The sequence below is a fragment of the Actinia tenebrosa genome, unplaced genomic scaffold (genome assembly GCF_029948245.1).
Source record: "Actinia tenebrosa isolate PJP-AT-01 unplaced genomic scaffold, QUT_ActTen_1.0 PGA_scaffold0__85_contigs__length_37466705, whole genome shotgun sequence".
Classification (NCBI taxonomy): domain Eukaryota; kingdom Metazoa; phylum Cnidaria; class Anthozoa; order Actiniaria; family Actiniidae; genus Actinia; species Actinia tenebrosa.
This window is the reverse complement of record NW_028292569.1, coordinates 24,447,292-24,460,895: the sequence shown is the minus strand read 5'-3', so window position 1 is coordinate 24,460,895 and position 13,604 is coordinate 24,447,292. Positions and strand designations below refer to the sequence as shown.

At 37.0% G+C, this 13,604-nt stretch overlaps 1 protein-coding gene and 1 long non-coding RNA gene across 4 annotated transcripts; one reads left to right on the top strand and one right to left on the bottom strand.

Annotated features, from left to right (window-relative positions):
• Positions 1 to 990: 990 nt before the first annotated feature.
• On the bottom strand, positions 991 to 13,351 carry LOC116300756 (skeletal aspartic acid-rich protein 2). 3 transcript variants are annotated; one of them, XM_031709681.2, is made up of 5 exons: positions 13,235 to 13,351; positions 4,370 to 4,650; positions 4,020 to 4,178; positions 2,976 to 3,182; positions 991 to 2,522 (listed from the first exon to the last, which is right to left on the bottom strand). In XM_031709681.2, the coding sequence occupies exons 1-5, from the start codon at positions 13,278 to 13,280 to the stop codon at positions 2,247 to 2,249; spliced, it is 969 nt and encodes a 322-aa protein (XP_031565541.1). In that variant the 5' UTR covers positions 13,281 to 13,351; the 3' UTR covers positions 991 to 2,246. The 3 variants fall into 3 exon arrangements, with proteins under 3 accessions (XP_031565541.1, XP_031565542.1, XP_031565543.1); XM_031709682.2 differs by lacking the exon at positions 13,235 to 13,351 and adding an exon at positions 10,515 to 10,638; XM_031709683.2 differs by lacking the exon at positions 13,235 to 13,351 and adding an exon at positions 7,826 to 7,972.
• LOC148913917 (uncharacterized) lies at positions 10,634 to 10,899 on the top strand. Its single transcript, XR_016121169.1, has 2 exons — positions 10,634 to 10,746; positions 10,855 to 10,899. It is a non-coding gene; the product is annotated as an uncharacterized LOC148913917 (long non-coding RNA).
• Positions 13,352 to 13,604: the final 253 nt, after the last annotated feature.

The following is a 13,604-nucleotide window of genomic DNA, read 5'->3' as shown; positions in this document are numbered from 1 at the left end:
AAAGGATCGCAGGCTCAAATCGCCTCGATATGAAGTTCTCCACAGGTATCCCAATTTTTCGAGAAATAGAAATAGAAAGTTTTCAAATTTCTATATACAATATTTTAAAATTATTTTGCTTCAGTTTGTTTGGTAAGATAAATAACAAGCGATATATTGGAAATGGAGATATGTTTGTCAATAAGTCTAAATGCAAAGCCACAATTTTTGGTTTTAAAAAAGCTTGTCGTTCTGAAATCTGAGACCCAAAAAAATCTTGAGCTGAGCCGGAATCAAAGAAAACTTTTTGATCTTTCCTTTAGTTGAGGCGTTTTAAATAGCAAACTGCTGTAGAAGGAAGGAAGGAAGGAAGGAAGGAAGGAAGGAAGGAAGGAAGGAAGGAAGTCTATATAAGAAAATCTCTTAAAATTTTACTAGTAATTTATAGACTGAAGATTTTACTTGGGCCGTGAAAAATTACTGTAATCGTAATGCATAGTATTAGATCATAGTAATTCCGTTGATTTCGGTTTTACTCCGACTTTTCAGCCACTAATTATACAACTTAATTCGTTACGGGTCAAATGAAGTTAAAAATCAAATGCACTCAATCATGATCATATTAATATTGCAATGTGTATAGACAACTGAGTATCCTAATGGCATTCCTTTTCATTTCTAGAAACATCTAATGACGTACAAAATAGCGACATGACGAATTAAATATAACGGTCCACATGATCCATCAAACATAATAAAACCCTTCACTGCTCAACAGGCTGTAAACCGGTCAACCATAACTTGCCGACACTTTGAAACTTAAAATCAACTAGCATGAATCAGTGAGGGGGGCAGCAGAGTTCTAAAAGCATTTATGATGTCATAGAACCCATTCAACTGCAACAGACAAACCAACAAACAGTCAAACTCAAGAGACCACTTAAACTTGGCTAACAACCTGTGGGGCAGGAAGAAAGAAACGTCCAAAAACTCAATGCAACACAACAAAAATAATGTCCAACATAGTTTAACAAAAGTTTGACAGGCCCTTAGAAAAAAATCGTGTAATAATTTTTCAATTTTTCCCACGTCCTCTTCCATTTTTAGGAGAACACTAGGACTCCGCATGTTAGACTAAATGACGTCGTAGCTGACGTCACCATATAATTGCTTTAGTGATGAATATCAAGCACGTAAGCGTTATACGTTTAGGAGTTTGCTGTAGACTTAAGTGGTTTTACTTAATCCAGGGAAACATAATTAGCTTAATGTGTAATAACATCTACTAATAACCCTTACTGTTATAGTCTATAGTAACAGGTTATGTAAGGCTGCATTCATAATGTATGCGAGAGGGGGGCAGGTGAAATTGAGTGGGGATCGGGAAAATTTTGGTAGGAAAAAGGAGGGGATAGGCAATTTTTTATCAGAAAAGTGGGGGGGGGGGGGGGATGCACAATTTTTGGAAGAAGTTTCAAGCCTTGCTTAGATCGTATTTTTTTGCATGACTTTAAGGGCGGTGTTAAGAATTATCCTGGACATTTCAAATTTTCACCTAACCCCCCCTTCCCCCTCTGCCATACATTATGAACGCACCCTAAGTAAAACCGATTTAATCTAAATACATTCACACAGCTAAAAAGTGATACTACTATTACATCACTATAGGAAATTCTCGATTATTTTTTAGTTATACAAACGATTTATTAACCATTCATTTACATTATATCTTTAGCTGTGTACTTTTAAATAACTTCAATGAGGTTGAGGTTGGGTACTTATGACTGAATGGGATACCCGGAGAAGCCTCAGCAAGCGGATGGTTGTAAGGCATTGTCAAGACGTATCAGGATAGGGGGTAAGTAATAGGAGAGGGATGGGGAGAAAGATAAAAAGGGAAGGAGGGAAGATATTAAGCAAGGAATTACTTATACTTAGCTTATGATATATAATGAATATTAAAACAAACTTAGTCTTACACTTAAAACACAAATTATAAATAATCACGCTACTCTTAATGCGTTTTACTCGAAGCTCAAGTTACCCACAGTACTTTACACTATGCAGAAACTTGAAAAAAAAGATGATGATAGAATACTATCAATTTGACAAATGAATAGCAGTACGCAAAGCGAGCTCGAGGGATCTATTGGAATTTAAACTAAAACAAAACTGTTCTTTCCGCGTAAAGAATTACAAGGGTGAACTACTTAACACAATTGCTTTAAAAGCTTAATCTCGAAGCACCATTGAGGATAACTATATACTTAGAAAAAAAGACGGAACAAAGCTCCCAACAACAGCACCGCGGCAAAAGATGGCAAAGGTTTAGAGCAGCCTGTAGTTGGTCCTGTTGTGGAAGTCGTCGGCTCGGAGGGCTCGGGGGGCTCGGAGGCTGAGCCCTGCATGACATCAATGGCTGGATCGTAGACGGCTTTGTCGTTAAACATAGGAAAACGGAAGGTGATAGAATACTTGCTTGTTTTCGTTTCTAGTTTTGGGTAATCTTCTGGCATTTGGGTGCAACTGCTGTTAGACATAAGCTGCAGTTTAACAAAAGAAAATAGTGATCGATTGTGAGTTGGAAAAATTGTCTGGGGAGCGGATTTTCTTTTCGTCAATGTAAAGACAGAGTAACTATACGCCGAATCCGCGGCATGGCGACCAATTTGAAAGACTATTAACCTGGACGGACTAGCGACTGACTAGCTTCTCATACACGTGAAAAGGCCTTTTTACTTAAATGAACAGGTGGCTAGTCAGTCGCTAGTCGGTGCAGAACAATAGTTATTCAAATTGGTCGCCATATTGAACTAATTATTCGGGTTTATTTCTCTCCTACGAGCACAGTATTTCTCTTAATTTTAGTCCTTTTCGACGCCTCTTTTCATTTCTTTAGTTTATTCCTCACCCTCCCCTCCCTTCCTTTTCGTCATCAAAAACAATTCTCAAAATTAAACAATCTTCAAGAACGTCACAGTCTGATTTATACTTACAGCGCTTGGAAATGAAATGCTGGTCGAGTTTCCAAAATAGAATTTCTGTGCCTTGCGCCTCTTTCCCGCCTGCTTCTTGCTCTTGGTTCCTTTTTTACCCTTTCCTTTGTTCTTGACAGTGATCACAAAATCCACATATTTCCCGATTTCTTCTTTCTTTCCTTTTTTACATCCAGATCCCGCTTTGCAGAAATCCCAGTTGAACAACTACAACGAGATGGGCATATTTGAAAACATTGTATGAAGGTTCGTATAGCTTGCTGTCCCGTGCTCTACACTTCTTAGCGTGCTTAAATCACAGTAGGCACGCGCGTCTGTTAGTGGGTAAAACCCATGGCGCAAAAGACAATCAGGGACATCCACTGACCCTGTGACAGTGCGCAAAACTACTGTTAAACCAAACAGAACACACTGGCACTGTGTATGGAAAGTACGTAGTGGTAGTGCACTCACCTTTCATCTCTAGGATCTCGGGTTTGATTCCCGGACTATCTAGGCATCATATGTGAGTAGAGCTCGACTTTTGTTGCCCTGACTTTGATCAGCTCTGAAGTCGTTTGAAGTTTCGATCTGTGAGAGTTAGCCGTGCCCTGTTAGATCAGTACAGATGTCCGTTGTTTCGGGGTTTGATTTGTGAGTTAGCCGTGTCCTGATCAGCCCAGTGGTTGTTTCAGGGTTTGATCTGTGAGTTAGCTGTTCCCTGACTTAGATCAGCCCAAAGGTTGGTTCAGGGTTCGATCTGTGAGTTAACCGTGCCCTAACTTGATCAGCCCAGAAGTTGTTTGAGGGTTCGGTCTGTGAGTTTTTTTGCCATGCCCTGACTTTGATCAGCCCAGAGGTTGTTTCAGGGTTCGATCTGTGAGTTAGCCGTGCCCTGACTTAGATCAGCCCAGAGGTTGTTTCAGGGTATCGATAAATATATTTGAAGGTTTGAAGCCGCGTACTTAAAGTAAGTTTTTAACAGTCATACTAAAATCTTTCAACATTGCACACGGGGGCCGGGCCGGCGCTAGTGATATTTTAATATCTCAAAGTAAGTCCTACCTCGATATTGTACTTTATTATTCCTCTCCTAATGGTTATTTCTTCATCGTCGCAGAGGTTGACTGTCCCGTTATCGGAGAAGAAAAATATGGGTACGTTCAGGGTCGCATTTGGACCTGGGATTTCAGCTGAGAAGTTAAAAGCCTTGGCACTGATTCCCTAAGAAAATAAGTTTATATGTATATCTCTATTAGATTTTAGTGCATGGTATATTGGTATAGCCCTGAAAGCGTTTACGTCACAAGTGCCGCACAAAATCCGCATGCTTCCTACTCGTACGACACCCACTCAACAGTAAATAAAATGTTATCTCGGTTGTAAGTTGTGGAAAGCTCTCTTTGTTTAAATACCTTGTAATTGGTATCCACAACATCGGTGAAGTCGAAGTCCAAGGGAGCAAAAGAGTTAAACGCATGTTTGCCTAGTTTAGGTCCAGTCGTGCCAACTTCGTTGCCATCGGCGTCGACTTCTTTGATAGAGTCAAACTCTATAGTGATTGTATTGATGGCATCCTCGGATTCATTGCCACGACTGACACTAAACTTTCCAGATCGTCCATGATTTTTGATACAGACACCTCCATTGCATGTCACTCTTGGGGTAGAGAGTTTTTTGGCTTCGGCAAAGAGCCCTAAAGGTGAATACATTTGTGTTATGTTTTAGCATTCAAAATTAAAACTCATTTTTCTTGTACTCAAACTTATAAGCCAAAAAAAAATGTTTCGCGCAACGCTTACCCAGAATGCATTTTAGTACTCTCACGGAGAGGCGAAACGACGCGCGGACTGAGGAAGATGTTATCACTTTGTTGCGCTAAAAATGGTCCCGTGTAACATGAATTAGCACCAGTTGATTTCTCGAACGTTGCGCGAAAAGTCGACTCAATCGTGTAACATGGGTAATCGAAGAGCCGTATCGTGTCGCGATCGTGCCGCGTAACATTACAACTGAGAACTTGAGCAAACTTTAGCCTGTGTACAGCCGCTTCCCTACCCTCCCCCCTACGGGGAAAAAACGTTTACCCCCGTATGCCCCGTAGCGGGTGAGGCGGGTGGGAAGCAGCTGTGCTTGATGATAGTCTGAAGTTCCAATTTTGCTATTTTTCTATTTTTCAACAGCAAGACAGGTGTTATTTCTACGTTAGTGGAAGAAATTAAAACTGAGGCATCATTTTGTATATCAGGCTTTGTCATCGTTCCATTTGTACTAAATTCATAAGAAACTCCGAGTTTATTAAAGCCATTTATTATATTATAGTACACTCAACAAAATTACTCGACTCTGATTGGTCGAGAGGAGTACAATTATAGCGTTAATTGTACTCCGTAGGAGTACCGAATTAAGTCGCTATGGCAACGCGGCCAAAACAATGTCAAAACAATTATTTTCTATCATTTTGTACTTAAAAAACATATAAATAAAATTTTAAAGCCGTAAGAACTAATCTTTTTTATGCATTTCAGTTGCGCGATGGACTGAAAATCGGCCGCCAAATAGACAAAGATGAACGGCGTCGCTTCGCATTTTTTACTGAAATTTTGTTGAGTGAACTATAAATTAAAAATCGCACGACCTTCTCGTACAATTTGGAATTAATAGACACGAGTAATGTTTTGAAAGTTCTTTAATTGCACTCACCTAAAGGCTCGTGCAATTACAAGAACTTTCAAAACATTACTCGTGTCTATTAATTTCCTAATTGTACTCGAGATCGTGCGATTTCCTATACTAATTACAAATGAAATATCTATTTTTCTCTATTTCGAAAAATTGATATCTTCACACGTGAAAATAACATGTTATTTTCACGTGTGAAAATAACACCATTGCGATGGCTATTCAAAAATACACGGAAAGAATTGCCTGAAAAAGCCAAAACATACTTCATTGATAATTCTATAATAAACAGAATATTACATGGGCGCTTGGAGATACGAAATTTATCTTCTCGTGTTGAAAATCTCTCACTCGTTCGCTGCGCTCACTCGTGAGAGATCTTTTCAACACACGAAGATAAATTTCGTATCTCCGCGCGCCCATGTAATATCCTCTATGAATTATTTTCATCTAATTTTGCAACTGTTTTCTTTAAGAAAAGTTTTAAGAATTTGAAATTCAAATTTGTAACAGAGTACTAGTAAGTACAGCAGGTATAACAAGCCCCGAGCTCAACGAATAAAGACAACTGATTAAAACTATAGGAATATTAATTAAAATCCTCAGAATTAATAAAAATATTGGTTATTATCGAACTTAAGTCCTCTTTGTAACAAAAAAGAAACGTATCTTAGTTCTATAGTTCGACTTTATCCATTGTTATATGACCTTGACCGTGCACAGTGAAGGAAAAGTTGCCACAATTTGTTCACAGTATTTGGGAATATAGAAATCGTTCTAAAATAGTTATTACTTGTTCATTAATCTACATGATGAATAATAATTGCCCTTTTTAATGCTTTCTTAACTAATTATCATCTAGTAACTTAACTGTATTTGCGCGGAAATATTTTTCCGCAAGCTTTTTGGTCCGAATTAATGAAAGTTTTCACTTTCAAAATGTTCATACATGAAAATAGTAAGGAAATGAGTATTTTTATCCATACGTGCTTTGGAGTTTCCAATCCATTCCGCTCCATTAACTATGGTTCAAGCGATGATTAATGTCTATGGAATGTTATTATGTTTGCGGCAAACATAATTATTCCAAATACATTAATCATCGCTTAACTTAAGCCTCTCATTTTCAAAATCTGTCAAGTTCGATTAGCCAAGGATTAATAAGAAAGATTAACTTCCAGATATTTTTAATGAAGGCCTAGCGTTTTCCTCGCTTTCGAAATACTCAATGTTCAACGAATACAAAGATTATAAAGGGTTCAAAAGTGTTGATTTTCCTCGATATAAATTAAATTATTTACACTGTACAAGAGGAAAACCACACCTTTCTGAAGAATTATAAATTCAAAAGTGAAAATGAATTGACTTAGGAAAGCAAACATTTCATGAAATTCGCTTTTATTTTCTTTATAGTTTTAAAAATATGAATCATAAAGAATTTCGGAGTATATTGTTTGGTTAATATTATGTTTGAATATTGAATGGATAGAACTGTGGTGAAAAAATGATAGATGTGTTGATCATCACAGTGAATGAGCGATCTAAGCGAACGCTGTAAAGAAAGACCTGGGGGGGAAAATGATTTCAGACTGAAGGGTTGAAGCTGTCACAGACTAGCGATTATTTATGCTGAATATTATACTTCTTTCGCTTCTAATTTTGCTCGAAATAACAACCTATGATAAACCAAATAATAAGGACATTGAAATTTGAAAATAGAATCGGAATTAGTATCTATTTTTTATTCGAAACATTTTAATGTTCTGTTAGTGCAAATTTAGTTTCGCCAAGTTGACATGACTAGTTTTGTCGATGCATGAAAACATCAGAAATCAATTTTACATGTTTTACATTTCTAATACTAGCTCATCATTCGCAACCAAAAAGTTTGCAGTGACAGGAAAGTCCGTTGCTCGTGAAAAGTTGAAGAAAACAGGTCTGTTGCTCGAAGACCGCGTGTTCAATTTGACGGGTACATTTCATTATGAGTGGTATATGAGGATTTTGAAACCACAGATACTTCAGACCGCATGCAATAACAACGAGTATATTATCTTGTATTTTTATATCTTACTTGAAAGTAAGAGATGTTGATGAATTTGAAAGAACATCATCGAAAGATATTCAGCTTTCAAGATTTCATAATAAATATGAACAATATAGGCAGAATTTCTCCAAACTAGACTTACCTAAGCCCACGATGCAAAGAAGAAGAATATTTCGATGCATTTTTCTTTCGCTGTTCAAAGCAACCCTGACTCAGTAACGATGTAATACGAAGTTTCCACACTACGGGCGGGCTGACCCTTTTATAGCCGGTTGCATTTGCAGATCACGCAAAAAGTAAGGGGGGGGGGGGGGTGGGAATTCCAGGCCGTATTTTAATGTCTTGCTATTTGATTAAAAAGCTTAATGATGTACGCTCAGCTCGCTTTTGGACTTTCGTTTTCGGAGGTAGAGTTTTTGAGTATAGTTATTGCTTTGTCGTCATTGTAGGAATGGTTTTTAATATAACTGAAGGGCTTTGACGTCACAATGATTTAACATAAAAGCCAAATAAGTGCTTACTTTAATCAAAAAATGCGCTAGTTAATCACGAAATCGATAACATGAAAATGAGAACATTTGCCAATACTACTCCAGTTTCGAGTTCTCTCCTTGCTGAGTAGAGTCCGGTAACCAAAGAAAACGATAGTGTTTTATGAATTTTAAAAAGATTTGGTGAAGTATAAATAATCTAGGGATCTTTCTTTCCAGCTGAAAGGTGAATTTTGTTTCAGCCAATCACAGCGCGTTTAGCTGTTTTGCCGTGGGGCCCTCATTCCCAGGCTACTGTAAAGGCATCTTTTGCGTATCTTTCTGTTTTCTTTTGACTAAAATATAATCTACGTGCCTACAAGCAGCAGATATGTGGAAAGAAAGGATTAAAAAAAAATCACTTTACCGCCATGTACTTGGGCTGGTCATTTTGTCCACTACTCATGCTTTGCGCGCCGCGCCCACCGCTCAGCTAGTTAGACAGAATGAATTTTACTGAGTGACTAAGAGCGCTAAGGCGAAATGAGGCTACTAGCGCTAGCTATCCTGCTCGTCTCTTCCCCCCTTTTCCTCTTGCCCGCCCATCCTCCTATGCAAAAAAAAAATCCTTTCCAGAGGTACCATTAACCATTCCGAGGTCGAGGGAAAAAACTGGGTTGCATTGGCATCGCAGTGCATTTTGGGGCTGTTCTAGATAACAAAATAAACGGCATCTTGGAAACAGGTTCCCTAAACTAGGCCCAGAATACACTGTAATGCCAATTCGGCCCGATGTTTTACAACTATTCGATGTTAAAAAGACTGCGACCAAGCTTGCAAACAACAGTTTCTTTATTCTGTCAAGCTCAATTTATTTTCCAAGATGGCGGAACAGAATGATCCTTGATGACTACCTGTTAAATCTCGCCGTAATCCTTGGTTAACAAAGCATTTCCCCTGGAATTAAAGACTGTTTATTGCGATTTTTCTGTCGTGTGTGTAGTAAATAAAAAGTGCAACAACTAATTAACTGACAATTCTGCCATAAAACGTTATCAGATACAAAAACAGATCAATGAGTTATCTATTTTCAATTGGTAGTTTTCGTAGTTTTTCATTCCCTTGAGGATCAAAAGACAAAAACATGGCTGCCATGCTGGCACACAGTTACAAAAGGGCCTAATGAGAATTAGTCTTGTTAAAGTCCACAAGATGATTTACTCTATGTGTTAGTGTCGAAGTTGGAGTAGAGAAAGCTCACGCCATATATGGTATGATCAGTTCCATATTTGGATTGTGCGGAAAAGCGGCAAGAAAAAGGCCGTCGTTTTATGACAAATTCGACATGAACATTTTTGAAGAAGAAAAGAAAAGAAAAAAAAAAAAAAGACAAGTAAAAAAAAAAGAAAAACTTTGGAAAATCGAGGAAGGATACGGGGACGATGCTAACTCGTGGGTCTGCCTCGCAGACAACAGACACTGGGAAATACTCAACGTTTGATATGGATACTAAAAACGTATTCGACTGAACTGCATTATTAAACGAGACATAATAAGCTATCGTGAAAAAAGAGAAAAACCTAAAGGTTCATGTATGTGGGTATGTAAAAATAAATGAAATAAAGCAAGCCACTAACTTGGAACACTTCATTGGTTTATCATGATGTGTGGTGCTGATACGCTATATGCTTCTTTACCTTGGACGTAATGTTTTCCCATTACAGACCACGTGTCATTCTCTTGAGTATCTATTCTTTATTTAACGGTTGCACATGAGAAGACACATCAATATGGATACAACTCAAACAAAGAAACTTATTCTTAAGATAATGACACTTGGTATGAAATAGGAAAACGTTACGCCCAAAGTAAAGAGGTCCATAGACACCTTACAGCACGTCGGAATGCAGCTCAATTTGGAGGACATAACAATGGGTTTCCAATTTATAGGAGATTGAAATTCTTTTGTTTTGTTCTCGAAATAGGACGCTTACATGATGGCGTCATTTGACTCCCACTACCATAATGCTTGGCGAATTTTCTTTCTCATTGAAATTTGTATTCTCTCGTGAGAATAGTAAGACAATTGGAGCTAATTAACTGAACGAAAGAAAGGGTGCAAGAGAGTCTGGGAGTAGAGGTCAATGACGCCATCATAAGATTACGCATTTCTAATAGTATGATATTCAGTTCAAAGCAACATATATTTTTTGGGGTTTTGCGTGACTCCTCGATCTATAACGGACAACGCAGTCAAAATACAAACTCTGGTTCATCTGATCCAAAAGTTTTTTTCGTTTGTACTCGCAAAAATATAAACTAACGGATACTTAAAACCTGTATTTTTTTAGCTTGACTTACCAATTACAGCGAGCATCAACACAAGAGATGTCAAAAACACCTTCATTTTGTAGCTGTCGCTTCACTAGCTTCTACACAAAGTGAAGAGTTCTCTACTGGCCACTAGGGCCTGGACACGAGTTAGATACCGCTGACCGGCTCAGTAGGAGCGGCCATCTTGTTTACGTTAAGATTACGTTTTAGGACAGAACTATAATACAAGACTATTCAGCACCAGTATATCTTTATTTATGTAAGTTTTCCATTTATTATATGTGTAATCGTTTACTTCACATTTATCTATACATGATTTACTTTAAGTGCTATTATTTAGCTTAGATTTTATATATTTGTATCTTAGGACTCTATCATCGTTGTAGAATAAAATACTATCAGACATCGAGAAGCATCTCTTTCTTCACAAAGTATAGAGTCGATAAACTGAGCTCAGTATAAGTGACTACAGCACATTAAAAATGTAAATTTGAATTCGAACATATCGTTGCTAAACAATAGAATTTAAGACGTCATGGCTGTTTATGAAGTGGAGTGGAAATGTTTTGATCATAAATAACCAAAACAAATGAACTCAATTTTTTTATTCTTTAATATATCACTTTTTTTCGATTTCGTGTCAGGGAAAAGCACATTTGCACTATGAACAGATTTCTCGATTTCGTGTATAAAGGGAAAGAAAAATTTAGCACAAAAATACCAGGTGTTTATAAAACAATCTCATTTAGAAAGAAAATTCTAATTTTCAAGCGAAAAACATGCTTTGTTTAGAATTGTTTTTTTGGTCTCTGTAGAAACAGCATGAGACCGCTCCGCTTTTAAAACTGCGCTACTTTAATCCGATTGGAAGACTTAACTCGTACCACCAAGATATTTGCATATAAATATCGATTTCTTTCCTTTCTTTGCTACTAATCTGAATCGATGGGAAAGATGTTTTAAACATGCTGTAACGTCTTAATCCTTTTTTTTTTTTAAATTTGTAAAAATTTGAAGCAATTTGTCAAAATCTAGCTTTTGAATCGTATAACCCTGTAAAATTCATGTAATCATAAAATCTTTCCATTTGTTTTACCATATGATTTATAGCTCATCATAATGAAGCAATGAGACTTTTACGTGAATCGAATTTTCTTAGTAGAAGCCAGAGACGCTTGTTAACTGTATATGTATAGTTCAATCATCTCGTCAAAGCATGCACGACCTCACATCATCACGGATGAAAGGCAGAGCGCTATTCCGATTTGCGTACATTTTAATTTTTGCTGGACGTCATCAAAATGATTGTTCAATATAATTGTTAAATTTCCTAATACGATAACTCAGACAAAAAACCATTCACTTTGGATTTAACCTTACCAACTTCAGTATTGCTCTTTAATTTTGATTTTGATGAACTTTTCTGCCAAAATCAAAAGCTGTAACCATAGTTAGAACACGAATCAGACACGCTCCGTAGATGTGAATTAATAGACATGGCGTTAGCGCGTATAGCCAAAAGAAATTCACCATATGAATAAGCTATAGATAATCCACGAAAGGGTGTGAGCAATTTTTGATTTTTTGAGTTATTGAGTTTTTAAGTTGAAACGTCAGAAAAATACAATGTCGGTTTATATATCTCACAAACTAACAAAGCATGACAGTGCTGTGTCAATATTAGTACGATTTATACTATAATACGACCGAACTTTTAGAATTCACAGACGATTGTTAGCTGAGCGGTGAACGCTGCGTGCAAAGCATTAGCTGTCAAAATGAACGGCCCTAAGGATTTTTGGAGCTTGAACTGAATGAAGCAAACATGGCGATAAAGTGAACTTGTTTTCATTCTTCGTTTCCATATTTCTGCTTCTTCTCGACATGTATAATATTAAGAAAACAGAAAAATACGAAAAACTTGGGTTACAGTACCCTGAGAATGAGGGCCGGTGGCAAAACGTCAAGTGATGATTGTTGTCTTTCGTTCCCAGCGCTGGATCTGCAGGCGGCCGCCAAACGGCCAGGGTGCAATGATGTCATCAAGTTTTTATTACTCAGAGAAGTTTCGAAATTGAAAATAAAGCTATTGATTTTTTTCTAATGCATTTTAGTCAAATCCAGATGTTTTGCAAAAAAGTCGAAGCATTGCAAAACTTGCTTTTTTCCCTTCGCACATCAAATACTCACTGTAGACTCAACTGAGAACGTTACCTCGTTACCATTTTTACGTAAACTTTAACTAGAGAGGGCGAATTTACCGAATTTTTTAAAGCTTTATGCAATGATTCCTTTGTCAATCAATTTTAGCAGTCTTTAATTAAACCTAATTTCCATCAATCCAAACGAAATTGTCATAGTCCTTTAGTCGCTGTTCAAATCACTTCCAGTCGAACATGGAGCACTATTTTCGACTTTTTTTAAATCAACGTATGCCCCAAAAACGTTGTTGGAAAGTTGGAACAGAAAAAAATTCACCATCATCTGCCTAACTAATTGCATATTGTTCAATAATTGACGTTCAAATTGTAACTATTGCTTTAGTGGATTTAAGATTCCGCATTTCTAATAGTATGATATTCAGCAACATATATTTTTTGGGTTTTGCGTGACTCCTCGATCTATAACGGACAACGCAGTCAAAATACAAACTCTGGTTCGTCTGATCCAACAGTTTTTTTCGTTTGTACTCGCAAAAATATAAACCAACGGATACCAAAACGTGTATTTTTTTTAGCTTGACTTACCAATTACAGCAAGCATCAACACAAGAGATGTCAAAAACACCTTCATTTTGTAGCTGTCGCTTCACTAGCTTCTTCACAAAGTATAGAGTCGATAAACTGAGCTTTATAATTGACTACAGCACATTAAAAATGTAAATTTGAATTCGAACATATCGTTGCTAAACAATAGAATTTAAGACGTCATGGCTGTTTATGAAGTGGAGTGGAAATGTTTTGATCATAAATAACCAAAACAAATGAATGCAGCTTTTTTATTCTTTAATATATCACATTTTCGTGTCAGGGCAAAGCACCTATGTTCTTGAGCTGTTTTCTTGATTTCATAGGCAAAGGGAAAGAAACATTTTGCAGAATTTGTCTTTAATTCTAA